This window comes from Stenella coeruleoalba (genome assembly GCF_951394435.1).
Source record: "Stenella coeruleoalba genome assembly, chromosome: 15".
NCBI lineage: Eukaryota > Metazoa > Chordata > Mammalia > Artiodactyla > Delphinidae > Stenella > Stenella coeruleoalba.
Window position 1 is genome coordinate 80754871 of NC_137161.1, and position 19937 is coordinate 80774807.

The 19937-nt window shown below is 45.6% G+C and overlaps 1 protein-coding gene across 2 annotated transcripts; it reads left to right on the forward strand.

The window, feature by feature from the left end:
• Positions 1-10517: 10517 nt before the first annotated feature.
• On the forward strand, positions 10518-18984 carry IFT22 (intraflagellar transport 22). Of its 2 annotated transcripts, XR_013831703.1 has the most exons (6): positions 10518-10710; positions 12443-12519; positions 12638-12727; positions 13597-13799; positions 14574-14850; positions 18073-18984. XR_013831703.1 is itself a non-coding variant. In XM_079946107.1 (5 exons), the coding sequence occupies exons 1-5, from the start codon at positions 10672-10674 to the stop codon at positions 14720-14722; spliced, it is 558 nt and encodes a 185-aa protein (XP_079802233.1). In that variant the 5' UTR covers positions 10518-10671; the 3' UTR covers positions 14723-18984. The 2 variants fall into 2 exon arrangements, 1 of the variants encoding a protein (XP_079802233.1); XM_079946107.1 differs by having other exon boundaries at positions 14574-18984.
• Positions 18985-19937: the final 953 nt, after the last annotated feature.

Genomic DNA, 19937 nt, shown 5'->3' on the forward strand with positions numbered 1-19937 from the left:
AATGGATCTGCTCTGGTGGCTGCGCTGCTTTGTGTGAGAAAGGAATTGTTTCCCAAAACATGTCTCCTGGAAGGGCTGCCAATATCACCAGGCCCTGCTCCACGTCCAGGCAAGTCTTCCTTCAGCCTGGCCATCACGCGAGGAAAAGGAAACTCACACAGTCAGTTCCGCCACGGGCTGGTCCATGAAATGTTGACGCGTACTTAGACATCAAAGTGTGCCTTTGGAGAAAACAATTACCAAATGTTTTAGAACATGACTCCAACATGTACATTTTATTGGGAGGGAAGAAGACGATGAGATCAGTGGAAGAGACACAGTATCAAACCACAGAATCAGGATGGAAGGAGCATCTCAGGACACTTAGTCCAACCACATCCATGGTCTATTCCTCCTCTCCTAGCCAAGGAGTCAACAGCTTGTATCTGAACACCTTACCCACTGGGCAGGTAATGATAAGTAAGAGAAGAAACACATCATAGAAGTTAGCCGATGTTTTCAACATAAATATTCCTATCCCAAGCCATAGGCATCGTTAGTTTGGGAACTTTGAAAGCTGACTTTACAATATACTCTGTGGATGACACTGAATGAAAACAGGGGCTGTTATACATTGCTGGCGGAAACGGCACAATCTAGGTAGAGGTCAAATTAGCTCTATTTATTCAAATCAAAAAGTGCACCTATCCCTGGTAATCCAGTGGTTAAGACTCCATGCTTCCACTGCAAGGGGTCACAGGCTCGATCCCGGTCAGGGAAGTAAGATCCCACATGCCATGGAGTATGGCAAAAAAAAAAAAAAAAAAAAAAGTGCATATACCCTTTGACCCACTTCTGGGAATTTATCCTACATATATACCAGCGCATGTCAGAAATGAGATACACATAGTGTTTGTTATTCATTGCAGCACAGTTTGCAATGGTATCATGCTGGAAACCACCAAGTGTACATCAAAACAGATCTGGTTAATTAAAGTATGGTACATCCACATGGCAGAATACTGTGCAGCCGTAGAAAAGAAGACAAAAGCTCTCACTACACTGATATGGAAAGATCTCCAGGCTATACTGCTAAATGAAGAATAGAAAAGCATGGAGGAGGATATATAGAGCATGATGCCTTTGCGCAATAAAGGGAGAAATAAGGCCGTATACTAATATTTGCTTATATGGGGAAACAATGCAAGGTGCATGAGAAATCAAGAAAAGTGGTTCTATGTTTGGGAAAGGGGTTGCAGAGTGGGGGGGGATGGGAACAGGTAGGAGAGAGACTTCCTCCGGATTTTTCTTTTTCTAATTTTTATTTTTAACCATGTGTATTTGTTACCTATTTAAACACACAAATAAACATAAATAAAACAAAATTTAGCCTTAAGTTTTTTGGAAGAAAGTTGGCGAGCAGATGGTAGAGAGTCCCATTGAAGCCAAGGTCTCCTGAGCTTTCTCTTCTCCATCCCCCTCCTAATCCAGCCTTCCAGCTCAGGGATCCACCCCTGCTATGGAACGCTCCATTCCCTCCCCACAGGGAGAGGAGACCTTGCTTTTCTCTCCCTTCCTGGGTCTTGCATCTTCAGGGCCTCAGACTTTGTCCACAGGCTACTGAAGCACTTCCAAGGCCAAGGGGAGGGCTGCACCCTGGTTCCCAGGCTGAGGAAGGCTATTGTGGGCAGGGGGGTTCCTACTTCAGTTTCTCTATCAACCAGCATTGCAGCTAACTTCCTTCCTAATTACTTAAGAAGCAGGCATGTCTCTCCAAGTCAAATAGCAATTGTTTCAGGAGACAACGTGATCTAGTCTCATAGGAGGAAAAAATGTTCCTCCTGCCTCTTGGGGAATGATGACCTGGCATTATCTCGCTAGGGCACCTTGGATGCTTCTCCAGCCTGGCCTGGAGGGCAGGTGCTGCCACGAGGAAACAGCTGTTCCCGGCTCCTCTTCCCCGTGTAGGGTGCCACGCAGTACCGCCCAACAGGGGTCTTGCTGACCCCAGCTCTCCCACCTCTAAAAGAGGGACTGAAAGAGTTTTTCTGCACTCCATCACACAATAATTACATCTCCAAATACAACCTATTAACAAAAGGTTTACCTGATTACTGATATAAAATAAAAAATAGTGATTCAACTGTATTGAGAGGATGGGGAGACAACAGGTGGAGGTGGTAACAAGAAAGTTAATACTGGGACTTCCCTGGCGGTCCAGTGGTTAAGACTCCGCGCTTCCACTGCAGGGGGCACGCGTTCAATCCTCAGTCAGGCAACTAAGATCCCGTGAGCCACATGGTGTGGCCAAATTAAAAAATATATATCAAAAAAAAAGAAAGCTAATACTTCACATATTATCATAACAGAAAAGTCAATCAATACACTATGTCTAAAAATGATATGTTGAGAAAAAAAGCAGTGTAAGCATAAAAATTTTGTATTATAAAGATAACTACCAAAAGAAGTGGGTGGAAGTGGTTGTCTGGGTGACAGGTGGGGGACAGTGTGGGGAATGCGGTGAGAGGTGAATTCTCACTCTTTTTCATTACAGACTTTAAAAAACACATACGGATATTCCTTTCATACGTTGTTTTAGCTTAAAAATTAAATGTAAGTAAAAGAGAAAAAAAGGTTTAAATATACAGTATTAAAGCAACGAGGAAATCCTTCAACCCATCCATACCGAGTGGCAAAAACAGTCTATAAAAACAAGGACCTTTATTGAAAGTCAAAAGGTACATTTTATAATATGGTAACTACTATTAAGTGATGGGCTTTTGAAGGAACCATGTGCTTCTGATGCTTCAACATCCAGGGCATCGCTGACTCTGGAGAGACCACCCCTCCCCGGACTAGCTAATTCCTAGAGACTGTAAACCGCAGGCCTGCCTCTGAGCATGCTTTTCATATGCAAACCAACCAATCCGGAGCCCACATCCCAACCACCTCCTTTCTCTCAAACTCTGGACCACTGTCCCCCCGCCCTAATCACCTGAGGGCCAGGTGTCAGGCAACCAGGGACAGCCCCTACATCCCAGAGCCCCTGAAATGATTCCAACCAGCCAACCCGAATCCTGCTGACCCTGCCTTAGCCTCTCCTTCCTACAGAAACCACAATACAGGCTCCTGCCCACAATTTTCTCTTGCTCCTTCTGTCTTTTCACTGACCCTGGTGCTTCCCCACGTGGTCCCCCATGGGGCGATGTGCACCCTCCTCTTAGGAATTGTGAGAACAAACTCTCTTCCCAATTGCAACCAGCTCCTGATCTGTTGGCCTCACCAGACCTGAATAATAAAGACGACATTTCAAAACAGCTTTATATGAGGGTGGCATTCTTTCAGAAAAGAAGGCTCTAGAATCATCTTGGTTAAATTTCAGATTAAGGGCTGGCCCCGGAAGGGACAACGCATCAGATCTGAAACTGCATTAGGAAAGTAAATCTTTCCAGGAATACATAAATGGTGCACACTCCGTAACACAAACCTTCTAAGCAATCCACAGGTGTATCACAGTGTTTCCCGGGCATCGTCAGCTACAGTTTCACATGCCTACAGGATCTAATTTGCTCCTAAACAAAATCTCAGTGTGGGAGGTGAGTTAATGAAGACTTCTTTAGGTAATGCATGGGGCTGGAATTTGCAGCTACCCATTGACTGGACAGTAGCCTTCACTTCAGGCAAACAGAATCTGGAGCAAACTAAGTCGAGAAAGCAGGAAATTAGTGAAGATCAGCAAGAGTGAAGAAACTCTCTATGAAGAAATTTCAACAGGAATATATCATGTGTTAGTCAAGGCATTAACTTATTTGCAATAAGTTAAACATATAAATGCTCCCTCCTCCAAAAGGAGGGGGGAGGGGTACAGCAAAGATAGATTAGTGCTCAAAAGGTACAATCAGTATAGTGGGAAAACTCTTGTGATCAAGGGCATGAAAAGAGTGCATCAAAAACATCGCAAGTGTTATAAAGATCTGAGAGTGCTACAAGTGATGGTAATCGCCAGATATCAACCACCTAATGTACCAGGAACTGGGCTAGATTGCTTGTACGTCTTATCTCATTCAATCCTCCTAAAAATCCTATAGGATTGGTCTAGGAACGCCATTTCACTGGGTGAGACGCTAAGGTTCGGTGTTATCTATTGCTACATGACAAATTACCCCAAAACTTAGCACCTTAAAGCAACCATAAACATTTATTATCTCAGTTTCTGTGGGTCAAGAGTTTGCGAGTAGCTTAGCTGGGTGGTTCGGGCTCAGAATCTCTCACAAGGTTGTAGGTAAGATGTTGGCAGAGTTGCAAGTCATCCGAAGGCTTGATTGGACCAGGAGGATCCAGCCAGGATGGCTCACTCACGTGGCCAGCAGGTTGCTGCCAGCTGGTAGGCAGCAGGCTTCAGTTTCTCACCCCATGGGGCTCTCCACACGGTAGCTTGTGTCCTTAAGACATGGCAGCTGGCCTGCCCCAGAACGATTGATCAAAGAGTGTGGAAGACAGAAGTTACACTGTCTTTTTATGACCCAGCCTCAGAAGTCACATATCCCTCACTACCCTGTTGGTTACACAGGTCAGCCCTATTCAGTGCAAGAGGGACTACACAAGAGCATGAAAACCAAGAAGAGAGAGTCATGGGGTCATCTTGAATGCTGGCTCCCACTGAGCCCAAGAGTATAAGTAATCTTCTACGGATCACTCAGCTACTTTCAAATCCCGGCTTACTCCGAAATCAGCGCTCTTGCCACCACACAACTGCCTCCCCAAAGCCTGCATGCAGGACACTGCCAAACGAAGACAAAAGGTCCTAGTTATGCCACATCCCTGTTTCATTGTTTTCGCCAAAAGTTTTATCTTCAACCCCCTGGGAATTTTTTTTTTAATATACATTGAAAGCATAGCTCAGGCTTTCTAATGGGAATTGACGAAAAATAATTTTATCTTATTGAACTTTCCCTAAACAAACTTGCTGAACCTTATCCTTGGCTAGAGCTTTTTAAAAGACAATAATAAAAATAAGGGCTGCCCGCATTAATAGAAGACAAAATACTTCCAGGTTACAATCCATTTTGTGATCATTCCTATCTTTGAGAGTTCATCCGAATATGTTCAAATCTCTATGTTGTAGGAGGAGGTGATTGAAGGGCATTTTTATTCCCTTGAATAACAGGAAATCCATCATTTACTCTTTAGTAATAAAAACTGCATGTGTAAGAATTGGGACCATGCAAGTCAACTCAAATTAAAGATTTTATGACAGGGCGGTTATATTAAATCTTTTCAACAATTTATAGAAAGGATTTGAAATATGTCAAATGTATTTCTTTGAGTTTTTTCAAGTGAGAGGTTTTATTGCATCAAATCACAGAATCAGGAGAAAAATTACTCTTAGGTCATCCAGGTCTGGTCCCTGCCAATGTCATATTGCTCCCTTCAGGATCAAAGTCTGGGTATTAAGCCATCTGAAGTCAACCTCTTCTAATTAAAATGAAAGTCATAAAGCAAAGTATTTCATTAATCTACTATAATAATAATCCCAAATTTATATAGTAACTATATCCAAGAAATGTAAAGCAATTCACAATTTTTATTTCTCTCACCTGGAAACAAAAACTAAAGCCCCCAAGGCAAGTATAAGGGAACTTTCATTAACTTACATATTTATAGAATAAATGAATGTGCATGTGTATGTGTGTCTGCATGCATGTGTGGGGAGAGAGGGAGATGGAACTGAAATTTATTGAGCACCTACTGTGCACCAGGCTTTGAACTGGGTCCAGTGGACCCAAACATGAATAAGACTCTTCAAAGAAGTCACAGGTTGTTAAAGGATGTAGCGTTTCCCAGTGAGGCTCAGGAAACACAGGGGCTGAGGAAGCCCTGACTCTGGACCCGACACAGCTGGTGCAGACTGAGAGGCAAAGCCATTTCTGTGCACAGAGGAGACACAGCATCTTTTCACACAGAAAGGAGAACCACTGCAAAGCCTCATGGTTCCTGCCTCCTCCCTGACATCAATTTAGGGTATGGACTCATCACGTGCCTTTTAGTAATAGCTCCAGTTGTGAATTAAAATGAGATTATATTTGGAAAAGCACAAGGTGAAAAGCACGATACAGGTTGGTCTCCCCATCTAGACTCGAGCTCCATATCTTGAGCAAGATGGTAAGATAGGAAATGTATAGGAGTCTACGTATTTTTCAAAACTCAAAGAACACTTAAAATAGGTATAATCGGGCTTCCCTGGTGGCGCAGTGGTTGAGAGTCCGCCTGCTGATGCAGGGGACACAGGTTCGTGCCCCGGTCCGGGAGTATCCCACATGCCGCGGAGCGGCTGGGCCCGTGAGCCATGGCCGCTGAGCCTGCGCTTCCGGAGCCTGTGCTCCGCAACGGGAGAGGCCACAACAGTGAGAGGCCCGCATACCGCAAAAAAAAAAAATAGGTATACTCTATTATATGTAAATTATGACTAAATAATGTTAATTTTTTTAAAAAAGGACAGACTCAACCAGAAAAGCATATGCTCTTCCCGCTTCTTCTTTCCTTAATTGCAGGCATGATGCCTGGAGGCACAGCAGCCATCTTGTGACTATGAGGTAACAAGCATGAGGACAAAGACTAAACCTTAGGACAGCAGAGAAAATAAGGTGTAAAGAACCTGGTGCATGAGGCCATTTTTGTGCTGCTGTACCATCTCTAGACTGTCAACCTTCACACTAGAATACAGTTTTGTTATTTCAGTCAAATTAATTCACACCCAAAATACAAAGCCCCTCCATCCAGATTACTTCCACTCCATCTTCATTTTTCATCAACTGAGAATGCATCCCTCCTCTTCTTCCAGAGCCCCAGTCTAAGGATTCAAGCACATAATCTTCAAAGGTGCATTGTGAAAACAGGGGGCTGCCCAAATGCCAGGGGGTACAAGTTCTCTGAAGACTCATGTCTCACTTGACCCGAGATGAGCAAACAGCACGCTCTTCAAAGAAATTTTCCCTCTCTCCCTCTTCAACTTCATGACTCTGATAACTTCCAGGTGATGTGCTTAAGTTCTACAGAAAGGGACTAGACGCTGGGAGACACTCAACACCTATTGTCAGCCTTTAAATCTCAGCCAAAATTGGATAGAGTCACCCTTTCAGCATCCTGTTACAGGTCCCTATGCAATTAGAGCCTTGCAGAATGGGGGTTTATAAGATGTATGGAGAAAAATATTGAACGATGCACCCCAGGTTGTAATCATAGCCTCTCCATTGGGAGTTTACTCACTGTCTGTCTCTTCACTAGAATGAAAACTTCAAGCGGTAAAGAGGGAAAGGGAGAGGTCAAGGGTGAGGTAAGGGAACCAAACAAAAAAAGAAGAAAGAGATTGCCCCGAAAGAAAGCAAACGCATGATCATATTTAGCCACTTTTACAAAGCTATATGTATGTGTGGTCACGTGTTTAAAGATAGTAAGTGAAAAGTATTTTTAAAAAAATGATCAATGACCTCCACCACGTCTGATGGTTGATCCTTCACCTTCCGTGACTTCTCTGGATCTCTTGGAAGCATCTGACAAAATGGATCACTCCCTGTCTTGCAACGCCATCCTGACTTGGCTTGCACGATGCCATACTCTCCGAGTTTCCTTCCTGCCTCTCTGGACGATCCTTTTCAGCTTTCTTTGCTAGATTCTCCTCTAAATAGAAGACTGTCCCAGGGCACTATCTGTCTACACTTATGTTCTCTGCCAACACTTACCCCCTACGAGTTCTCATCTAGTCCATGGCTTTCATGGCATTCCACATGCTGAGTGATATCTTGTCCAGATTTATAGCTCTAGTCCTTACCTCACCCATCAGGCACAGAATCTTATATCCCATTTCTCCCTCAACAACTAGCAGGCATCTCAAAACTAACATAACCAAAATAGAACTCTTAATCTCCCACCACAAACCCTGCCCCAGTCTTCCCAAGTCTGGAAATGGCAAACATTATTCATGTCAATGAATAATGACATTCATAAGTCAATGTTCTGGGACTCATCCTTAACTCCTCTTTCCCTGACATCTAATCCATCAGCAACTCCTGCTACCTCTACCTTCAAAATGTGTCCCAGATCCAAGCTCCACTGCGGCCCTAGCCAAACCACCATCATCCCTCTCTTAAGCTACCTGAATACCCTCCTAATTGCCATGTATGCATCCACGCTTGTCCCCTTTGCTCCACACGGCAGCCAGTGATCGCTTTTAAACATAAATCAGATCACGTCAATCCACTGCTCAGAATCTTCCATGATGACTTTTTCGGCTGGCCAGTTTCCTAGCCAATATCAACTCCCCATCCCCACTCCCGCTCCCACTCTGGGCCCCACTTCTTGGGAAAAGAAATGTACAGAGCTACAATCTATATTTCCCAGATTCCTTTGCAGTTATGGAGGCTACGTGACACAGTTCTAACCAATGAGACAGAAGGAGAAATCACTGGATAGGGATTCTAAGGAAGCCATTGTTTTTCTGAGAAAAGGGAGTCTGTAGTACTGTATATCTTTTGACCTTTTCTCTTCTCCTTTGTTCCTGCCTAGAAAGCAAATACACAAAGGCGGAGCAAAAGACGTCAGGAAAGTAAGGAGATGGCAGCTGCATCAGCCCTTGTACGCCCATCCTTGGATTCCTTGTTAGGTGAGAAAATAATGAATCCCTTATTTGGTTAAGTTGCTGTGGTGGAGTTTCTATGACATAGCCAAATACAGTCCTGGCACAGGCTTCCAATCACCCTTAGAATGAATCCCCAATGTCTTATACAACCTCTCCAAGAGCATCTCCTCCCACTCTCCTCCTTACTCTTCCTGCACCGGTGTCACAGGCCCTCCGGGCTATTTTTGGAACATACCACGTTTATTTCCACCTCAGTGTCTTTGCCCTTGCCGTTCTGCTGCATTGCTCATACCCTACATCTTTCAATGCTTTATCTGCACCCTCTCTTTACTCAGTTTTCTGCTTTAGTGTCACCTCTGCACCACGGTGTTGCCTTGACTACTCCATCCAAAACTGGCTCCTTCACACTCTTTAACTCTTTAGTGATTTACTTTTATTCATAGCGTTTACCAATATCTAAAATTGTCTCTACCTGAGAGTACTTTTTTTATTAACTTGTTTCCTTAATATCCATCTACTCCACTGGAATGACAGCTTCAAGAGGTACAGGCACATCCCCAGTACCTAGAAGAACACACAGCAGGCATTCATTCAAAAGATATTGATTCGGGTTTCCCTGGTGGCGCAGTGGTTGAGAGTCTGTCTGCCGATGCAGGGGACGCGGGTTTGTGCCCCGGTCCGGGAAGATCCCACATGCTGCGGAGGGGCCCGTGAACCACGGCCGCTGAGCCTGCGCATCCGGAGCCTGTGCTCCGCAACGGGAGAGGCCACAACAGTGATAGGCCCGCGTACCGCCAAAAAGAAAAAAAAAAAAAAAAGATATTGATTCAATCAATCAGTTAAGGACATCTTGAACTTAAGGCAGACTCTTCCTTACAGTTCACCTTGTTGTTGTTGTTGTTGTTGTTGTTGTTGTTGTTGTTGTTTTTCTTGACTGTGTTGGGTCTTCGTTGCTGTGCGCTGGCTTTCTCTAGTTGCGGCGAGCGGGGGCTACTCTTCGTTGCGCTGCACGGGCTTCTCACTGCAGTGGCTTCTCTTGTTGCGGAGCACGGGCTCTAGGCGAGCCGGCTTCAGTAGTTGTGGCTCGCGGGCCCTAGAGCGCAGGCTCAGTAGTTGTGGCGCGCGGGCTTAGTTGCTCCGCGGCATGTGGGATCTTCCCGGACCAGGGAACGAACCTGTGTCCCCTGCACTGGCAGGCCGATTCTTAACCACTGAGCCACCAGGGAAGTCCCAGTTCACCTTGTACTGCAAAAAAAGCAGTTTGGTGTTAGATTTATTTTGGTTTTGTTGCTGTTCTTGTTGTAGTTGTTACACTAGCACTTCTGGGGGACTAGCGTATTTTGTATCGGCGCCCTTAGCATACAATGGCCTCATGGCCTCACCCAAATTTCTGAACCGGCTCCGCCTCCGTAATTTAAAACCGACTTAGTGACTGAATTTAGCAGCAATGCGTTCAGACACCTGCACTGCCCGTGAACAAGGCCGGGACATTATCATCCTTTTGGTTTCTCCCAGATTATCCAAATGACGGTGAGTGGTGAACCATAGAGACTCATTTTCTCCCTGACCTTTTCTAGACTGGGCCAGGGACATGATAAATCCGTTCTCAGTGTGGACAGTATCATGCCAGAGTGATACAGGCGTCAGATGCCTGGTTCCCACCCCACCTCACCAGCTACTTGGCCCGTTTCAGCTCTCGGGGTTACGGGGAGGAATAAAGGAGATTTGGGACCCCGCGAGCTCTGCGGGCTTCCCCGCTCACAAGTGAATCTGGATCCGGGTTTTCTACTTCCCTCTTACCCTTTTGCTTTGCCTTGCCGCCCACCCCCAACCCGAAACCCACGCCGCCCACCAGGCGGCCGGCAGACCACCCCAGAGCCCTTCGGGTGCCCGGCCCCCGGCAGAAACCTGCCCACTCCCGTCGGCCCCCGCGGCCGCTCCCGTCTCCATGGGAACGAAGGCAGCCAACCGGCGCGGCGGCTTCCGCTCCGCCCCGACGGAGGCGAGGACTCTGGCAGCGCCTGGGGTTCCGGCGGGTCTGCCGGCTGCGGGCCGCGATGCTGAAGGCCAAGATCCTCTTCGTGGGGCCCTGCGAGGTGAGGCCTGGGCCGGCGGGGCGGCAAGCGGGACCCGGGCGGGCGTGGGGCCCAGGAGCCGGGAGCCCAGTCCCACCGCGGCCATCCTGGTGTGCGCCGCTGGCTTCACCGTGAACTCGGTGTTCCCAGACCTCGACCCGGTTGTACTAAGGCCCGAAGGCCCAAGGTAGTGAGTGGCGTTATGGAATCAGAGCCTAGATCTCACGACTCTCCTTTGCGCCTGTGGCTCTCCCTAATGAGGTATGTCTGTGGAACAAGAAAACCAGGAGGAAAGACTGAACCATTACCTGGTCTTGGAACATTTAGCTTTTCCATGTGGGTGGTGATGGCGGGGGATTAAATCTACCTGTGTACTTCACACCGTACACAAGGATAAAATTCGGATAGACTAAAAAGCTAAATGTGTAAAAGAACAACTGTGGAAGTAGTAAATGAATAACTCTCCAACGTAAACACCCATCAGAATTGCCTGGTGGTCAGTTGCACAACTCGCTGGTCCTATCCCAGAGTTTTGATTCAGTAGGTCTGGGAGGGACCTGAGAATTTGCATTTTGTTGATGCTGGTCGTCCAGGGACCACTTGCTGGGAACCACTGTAGTAGATGAATATATGGAAAGCTATGTTTTTAATCTTGTGACAGGGAAGGTCTTAAACACAACACAAAAATGAAGAAGCCTTAAAAGAAATGACAGCAACGTTAAAGCCAGGGGAAACTATTAGCAAAATGCATGACAAAGAAAGGATTCATAGGTAGAACATACAGGAAAGTTTAAGAATCAATAAAGAAAAGAGAAGCAACTCAAGATAATGTGGCAAAGTCTGTGCACAAGAAATACAACTGACCAATAAGTATGAAAAGTCGCACAGTCGCAGAACACAGAACAAACAGATGGCACTTATGTGCTCACCAGTGTGGATGAGAAAAGTTTAGAATATTGATAACATGCAGTGTTAGAATGCTTTCAGGGAATGGAGTATTCTGGGATTGCAATTTTAAATGTGCACAGCTTTTAGCGTGGCAGTTACGTTTCTCAAAAGCTACTGTAGCTAAAGACTCCTCCACGTTCCCCATGAGTCCTACACAATGTGGAACAGATGGAAACACCCTCGGTGCCCATCAGTGAGCACATGTCTGGATAAACTAAGGTACATTCTTCCTTTGTGCAGCAGTGAAACAAAATAAGGCAGATCCATGTAAACTGACACAGAGAACTCTCCAAGACTTAAGCTGTTAAACAGGCAAGTAACGACAATATGCTCGGAATTATGAAAAGCAAAACAAACACAGGTACCTTTTTTAAATGGAAATTCTCAAACATATACAAGGGGAGAGAGCACAGTGAACCCTAGTATCCATTACCTGGCTTCAACAACAGAATTATTTCTCCACATACACATCTCCCTCTCCCTTATTACCCTTCTAATTTACCGGCCTTTCTAGTCCTTAAATGTGCCGCGTCCATTCCTGCCTGGTGCCTTTGAACTAGCTATTCCCTCTGCTGGGAAGCAGGTGAAGTCACCAGCAGCAGAGCCAGCACTGAAATCTGTGCTCCCGGCAACCCAGAGCAGGCTCTGCCCACCCAACCAGAGAGAGCCCTCTGCCCTGGTGATCTCAGGGCGGCCGTGGCCTCTACTGCATCCCACCTGGGTCCAGGCTGGCTATTGGAGGGCCTGCTTATGGTTTACTTTTCTGCTCTTCAGCAATGATCTTTCACTGTCTTCATTTTCACAGAGTGGAAAAACTGTTTTGGCCAACTTCCTGACAGAATCTTCTGACATCACCGAATACAACCCAACCCAAGGAGTGAGGTGAGCCCTGACCAGTCCGCGTCCCACGCAGTCCCTGACCATCACCCGCCCCTGACTTTGGCATCCCCAAAGTATATTGTTTCCTAAGGAGAGGTGCTGCTCTTGTTTTTATGTTTAGGATCCTGGAATTTGAGAACCCACACGTTACCAGCAACGACAAAAGCACGGGGTGTGAATTTGAGCTCTGGGACTGTGGTGGCGATCCAAAGTACGTTTCCTTTAGAGCATTTGCTCCATCAAATGATTCAAAAGTCAGCTGCCTGCCAGGCATCTTGGACTTGGGCCTAGCGAGCGCCCTTCCTAGCATGTGTTAGGGGCTCCAGCAATTACTGGTGACATGCATTGCTCTTGAAACTTTAGTGACTGGGTTATGATATAGTGAGAGGTCATCCATCCATGATTAATACTTAGACATCGTTTTCAAAGTCCACAGTTAGAAACCAGAACCATTGCTAATACGTGGACTCGAAAAAAAATGGTACGAGTGAACTTATTTATAAAACAGAAATAGAGGGCTTCCCTGGTGGCGCAGTGGTTGAGAGTCCGCCTGCCGATGCAGGGGACACGGGTTCGTGCCCCGGTCCGGGAATATCCCACGTGCCGTGGAGCGGCTGGGCCCGTGAGCCATGGCCGCTGAGCCTGCGCGTCCGGAGCCTGTGCTCCGCAACGGGAGAGGCCACAACAGTGAGAGGCCCGCATACTGCACACACACAAAAAAAACAGAAATAGAGTCACAGATGTAAAAAACAAACATATGGTTACCAGGGAGGAAAGTGGCGGGGGGCTGATAAATTGGGAGAGTGGGATTGACATATACACACTACTGTGTATAAAACAGATAACTAATAAGGACCTACTATATTAGCACAGGGGACTCAATACTCTATAATGGCCTATATGGGAAAAGAATCTAAAAAAGAGTGGATATGTGTATATGTATAACTGGATCACTTTGCTGTATAGCAGAAACTAACACAACAGTGTAAATCAACTCTACTCCAATAAAAATTAAAAACAAAACAAATGCAGAAGCCAGAGCCACCTACCCTTCACGCTGCGTCCTTTTCTGCCACGCAGGTTCGAGTCTTGCTGGCCAGCCCTGATGAAGGACTCTCATGGGGTGGTGGTCGTCTTCAATGCTGACATCCCAGGCCACCTGAAGGAAATTGAGATGTGGTATTCCTGCTTCGTCCAGCAGCAGTTTTTACAGGACACTCAATGTCTGTTAATTGCACACCACAAACCAGGCTCTGGAAGTGACAAAGGAAACCTGGCTTTGGGTAGGAAGCCTGGACTTCTCCTTTCTGCTGTAGTCTGAAAAGCTCTGGGCATTTCTATATTGCCCTGTGTCTTGGAAACCAGCAGCCCTGTGCAGTTAAAGAGCATCTGCTGTGTCCTAGACATTTGTTTTTCTTACCACGTAAATCAGAACTGCTGGGTTGGAAGATCTGCTGTACCATCCAGGCCAGGATGCAGACACTTTAAAAGTAGGCAGACACTAAGAGGGGAAAAAAACCTGGTTTTAGCCACTCATCGGTACTATTAGGGACACTCTTTCCTGACTTGCCTTTAAGCTCCAATTTGCATGTGACACACACCATTACAGAGGTGTCAAAGTGACCATAAAAAACTCAAAATTCAGAAATGCCTTCCTCTGGTGTAAGAACAAAGAGGGCCTGGAAGTGGCTTGGAGAGCTGTGATCCTGTTGCCAGGTGGCAGTGTGATGAAACCTTTCTCTGTTAAATTGTGTCAAGCAAGGCACAACTTTATTTTTGGACTTGGGAAAGTTAAAGAAATTGGCTCCTGTACCACTCAGGTCCTGGGACTTCCCTGGTGGTCCAGTGGTTAAGACTCCTCACTCCCAATGCAGGGGGCCCGCGTTCGATCCCTGGTCAGGGAACTAGACCCTGCGTGCCACAATTAAGACCCAGCTCAGCCAAATAAATAAATAAATATTTTTTTAAAATAAAAAATAAAAGACTCAGGTCCTTTGGAGCTAGGAATAGCCCCTCACTAAAAGTTCCTGCCTAATTACATTATTTTCTTTTTTAAGCACCACCCTTGAACAAGCTGAAGCTGGTGCACTCAAATCTTGAGGATGACCCAGAAGACATCAGAATGGAGTTCGTAAAGTATTTAAGAAGCATAATCAACTCAGTGTCTGAGAGCAGAGACCGGGAGGAGATGTCAATTATCACCTAACCGGCCTTCACCTAGACGCTTCCGCATCCCAAATGAAGTCAATTTCAGTGCAGATCTGAAATCCATCCACCTACTAAGGTTCTCATCTCCCTTTGGCTGTAGAAGACATTTTCCTTATTTAGCCAAAGGTAACAGTCAGCCAGGGAGTTGACTCATACCATCTATTCTCTGTCCTCAGTTCAGCTGAGAAACTCCTGTTATTGAATTCTGATACCTTTGCCCCAGATCTCTCCAGAGAGCTGGAAAACTGAGGTGGTTTTTTTTTCCCCTTCACATTATGCCATACTGTAAAAGTTGTGGAATCGTAACTGTCACAGCCCAGTGATACCAACAGTAGTTCAATCCACGTACATTGGTTTAAATGTGATTTTCATTCCTTAATCTGTACAATCTGCCTAGGATATTCTTGAAAAATATTAGCATTTAACCTCTGCAAGATTTTATTTTTATTTAGATGTCCTTGATATCTGGACACCGTATCACACTGGAAGGTGGAATACATATACATCTTCTAAAAACGTTTTTTATTATCTCAGGGGAATTTAATTCTTTGTTTTTTTTTAATTTAATTCTTAAATATTATTTCATGTAATACAGGGAAAAACAATGTGATGTTGTCATAACAACCATTTGTAAAAATAGTCAAAAGATTTAATGCTCAGGATAAGCAAATATGGTGAGTTTATAGCTTATTGTACAAGTGAGTTTGTTTTAGTGATCTTACGAATTATTGTTCTTCCATAATTTGTACTTTTTGAATTTTTTAATACAGCCAACCTGAAAATATATTAAGTAGATCAAAAGTTAGATGTAGGGACTTCCCTGGTGCCACAGTGGTTAAGAATCCACCTGCCAACTCAAGGGACATGGGTTCCATCCCTGGTCTGGAAGATCCCACATGCCACAGAGCAGCTAAGCCCATGAGCCACAACTACTGAGCCTGTGCTCGAGAGCCCGTGAGCCACAACTACTGAGCCTGCGTGCCCCAACTACTGAAGCCAGTGTGCCTAGAGCCTGTGCTCCACAACAAGAGAAGCCACCACAATGAGACTCCCGCGTACCGCAGTGAAGACTAGCCCCTGCTCGCTGCAACTAGAGAAAGCCCGCACGCAGCAACGAAGTCCCAACGCAGCCAAAAAAAATAAAATAAAATTAGATGTAGGTCTTTTCAGCTGAGAGTGGAAGAAAAGTAGAGACACAAGAGATGAAATATATGCTTGTCTGCGTTCCACTCTTACAATGAAGAGGGCTGTGTGTGGGCAGTCTGCTTGAGAGAGTGGTGTTGGCAGATAACGACAGTTCCCTGGTAAATTTATTTATTTATTTTTAAATTTTATTTTTATTTATTTATTTTTGGCTGCATTGGGTCTTTGTTGCTGTGTGCGGGCTTTCTCTAGTTGTGGCGAGCAGAGGCTACTCTTCATTGTGGTGCATGGGCTTCTCACTGTGGTGGCTTCTCTTGTTGTGGAGCACGGGTTCTAGGTGCACTGGCTTCAGTAGTTGCGGCACACAGCCTCAGTAGTTGTGGCTGACGGGCTCTAGAGTGCAGGCTCAGTAGTTGTGGCACACAGGCTTAGTTGCTCCGCAGCATGTGGGATATTCCCGGACCAGGGATCGAACCTGTGTCCCTGCATTTGCAGGAGGATTCTTAACCACTGTGCTACCAGGGAAGCCCCCTGGTAAATTTAGACTGAGCTACAGTCAACTCTTAGTAAACTGCCTGGATTATCCGTGAGCACATTTTAGGCCCAGGTTAATTTCCTTCTGCCTGACCTGCTCTCAGTTGGAACTTTTGCAAGGAACACAAGATTACGTTAATGCAAACTGTAGTAAATCTTCTTTACATAATAGCTGCAATAATAATAATTGATCTTGAGACTACAGCTCCAAAACAGAGATTATTTTTATCTGATTTTTAATGATTATCCAACAGCTCAATAGAAAAATTACCCCAGCAGCTTTCATTTATGTCCATAGCCAGAGTACAACCCTTGTGAGCCCTTGAATCGAGAAAAATGTTTTAAAATTTAAGAGGCCAGGACTTCCCTGGTGGCGCAGTGGTTAAGAATCTGCCTGCCAGGCCAAGGTGTCAGGGTTTGAGCTGCCACTGAAGGATGTTCACTGCAGGTTGATGTGGTTGGATCTCCGTGGTAGAAAAGCCCCTCTGACCTCAGTGTGAGGGCTGGATCGGAAGGAGGACGAGTGTAGAGGTGGCTGCTGTCATTCCTTGGTTTGTGGCTCCATCACTCCAGTCTTCAAGGCCAGCATCTTCAAATCTCTCTCTGCTCCATCTTCACATTATCTTCGCCTCTATCTGACTCAACTCTCCCTCTACCTCATTCTTGTAAGGATACTTATAATTGCATTGAGGGCCCAGGATAATCTCCCCATCTAAAGATCCTTAATTTAGTCACATCTGCAAAGACGCTTTTTCCAAGCAAAGTATCATTTACAGGATGTGCACGTCACAGGGAGTGGGGTCTGATGTCTTTGCGGGCCATTATTCAGCCTACCACAGATGCTGTTCACTGAGGCATTAATGGAAGAGGACGAGCAGGTTTTGGGGGAGTGACAAAGGACTAGTTCAAGGTGACTCAGCTAGGGAGTTAGGGACTGGGACAGAACTGGATCCCATGCCCCCACTCTTTCCACTGTCTTGTGTAACTGGGCAGATGAGTTTACAAGTGGACCTGGCTAAGAGTCTCACCCTTTGAGACTGAACCTAGTAAAGCAATAACAACCACAGCAGGGCAAATAACCATTTTTGGAGCTAAACCATCCAGAAAATGGTTTGCAAGTATGTTGCAGATAGATCTAGCATCATATTTCTTTTTTTTTTTTTTTGCGGTATGCGGGCCTCTCACCGCTGTGGCCTCTCCCGCTGCGGAGCACAGGCTCCGGACGCGCAGGCCCAGTCGCTCCGCGGCATGTGGGATCTTCCCGGACCGGGGCACGAACCCGTGTCCCCTGCATCGGCAGGCAGACTCTCAACCACTGTGCCACCAGGGAAGCCCCATCATATTTCTTGAAACCAGTCAAATGACCAAGTAGTATTCTGAAGCTCTGTTGTAAAGAAAATTACAACTTATATGGTAACCTGAATGTCCATATCTCAAAATTGTTCAGGAAAGCTCCTGGAGATCATTATACATTTGCTGGAACGCCAGAAGACCCTTATGTCCAAAGTGTAGGCTAAGTTGCTATACAACAGATGGAGCTTTGCTGGTAACTGAGAACATATAAGAGTTAATAAAAGAGCAGTGCTCCTGATACCCATTGAAAAGGTAACTGCATTGGTACCACTTAAGAAAATCATTCTGAACTGTGGCCCTTCTAGATCTTGACTTCAGCCTTCCCCACCTGATTCCTGAGAACTACAGGAATATCCTGGCCGTGGCGGATGCTTTTTCAACAGACGTACTCTTTCCTCAGGCAAGAAATGAAGGATTCTACATTTTAAAAACCAAAACCAAAGAAATAAATGAGGAAGATGGAAACTCTGCTTTTGAATGTTAAGAAGAAATTACGTATTTTTGACTGTGACTTCTAAACTGCTTTATCAGTTAAACAATTCTCTATGTTTATGATCTGGGCCATTCTTCCTACCGAAGTTAAAAGCTAATGGAAATGTGTCTGCCAAGTATTCCCACTTCAAAAGGAAAGTTTCTTGGTGCTTTGATGTGAGCAATACCTCATCTGTCTTCTTACACCGTACAGTTCACTCCTATCTAGGCTTTCTGATAGCCTTTAAAAGTATGCCCTCTTTCTCTAAAGCCTCAGGCAGATTCACTCCACACTTACAGCTGTTTGGACCAAGTGTAATTATAGATCTTAGACTTTCAAAGTGTTGTGTAAAAACAAAAACATCTATTAAGACTGTTTATAATCCTACCGGAGTTTTGTGATAAGTAATTCATACAAGAACCATCGTGTTTTTGTTTTTTGTTTTAATCTTTTGTGTGACTTTACAAGACCTGGAAAACACCAAGGTGTGAATTAACCAGATCATGTAATGAAATATTTTGTTCAGAGAAATAAAATCCTAATTTTATCAAAGTATCAGGAACTTAGTTTCTACTGATAGAAACCTATTTCAAGTACTTTTCAAGAATATTTTGCAAATCCAGCTACACTTGGAATGTACCACCCTTTTGGGGGGGCAACTGTTAAAAGCAAGAAGTTGTGCTCTGCATTTTTAAAAAGTGGTGGCAATGGTCTTCCCTGGTGGCGCAGTGGTTGAGAGTCCGCCTGCCGATGCAGGGCACACGGGTTCGTGCCCCGGTCCGGGAAAGATCCCACATGCTGCGGAGCGGCTGGGCCCGTGAGCCATGGCCGCTGAGCCTGCGCGTCCGGAGTCCGCAACGGGAGAGGCCACAAGAGTGAGAGGCCCGCGTACAGCAAAAAAAAAAAAAAAAAAGTGGTGGCAATGGCTTTAAGATATCAATCACAAATGAGGTGAACAATCTAAGGAGAATGGTTCTTACATATGACGAGACTAGTGTGAGACAGTTGGTGAGAGGTCAAATATACATGCCAGCCGGTTAATGTGGACTTGGTTCTATTAGCTGTGTAAGAGCCCTAAGAGAGCAGGGAAAATTACTTTGGTGGCCGTGAGGAGAACAGATTTAAGGGAGTGTCTGAAATACAGCACTGAGGGTTGGCACGAAGAGAAAGAGAGAGATTCTGTAAGTATTGGGGAGGTAAACATTGTGTTTGAGTGGAAAAGAAGGGAGAAGCAGGGAGGATTCAATCCCATATCCTTACTGTAGGTGCTCGAGGTAGTGGCTGTTAATCAATAACTACATTTCCCATAGTCCTTAGGGCAGCGCCATCTGCATTTCCCAGAGGGCTGTGCGATGCTCACGCCGGCCCTGAGCGTTGGTGGAAACAAAGTTAAACAGGAGGGAGTGTACTCTTTATGTTGCTTTATAAACAAGTTTTCCATCCTCATTCTCTCTTCTATCTCTCTTCTTTGTCTCCAACTCCTCTGTCCACGGGCTTCAGGGGCCCAAATACCCCGGGACTGGTCTCCTTGGCAACAACTCGATGTTACCTTTTCTGTGCCCCGCGCGAGCGTGCCCGGAGGCTCCTGGAAAATGTAGTTCAGCCTCCTCCCGGCGGCCCAGACCCAGCCAAATGGCCCTGCCTCCTCGGGCTCCAGAGTCAAGGGCTGGGTGGCGGGCGCGCGTGGCCGGCCCGTTTGGAAGCCGTGGGG

Bases quoted from the DNA above. Each gene is read 5' to 3' on its own strand.
- IFT22 (XM_079946107.1), top strand. From the start codon at position 10,672: ATGCTGAAGGCCAAGATCCTCTTCGTGGGGCCCTGCGAG. The intron at 12,520-12,637 runs GTGAGCCCTGAC...TTTTATGTTTAG, and splicing joins AACCCAACCCAAGGAGTGAG to GATCCTGGAATTTGAGAACC. The intron at 12,728-13,596 runs GTACGTTTCCTT...TCTGCCACGCAG, and splicing joins GACTGTGGTGGCGATCCAAA to GTTCGAGTCTTGCTGGCCAG.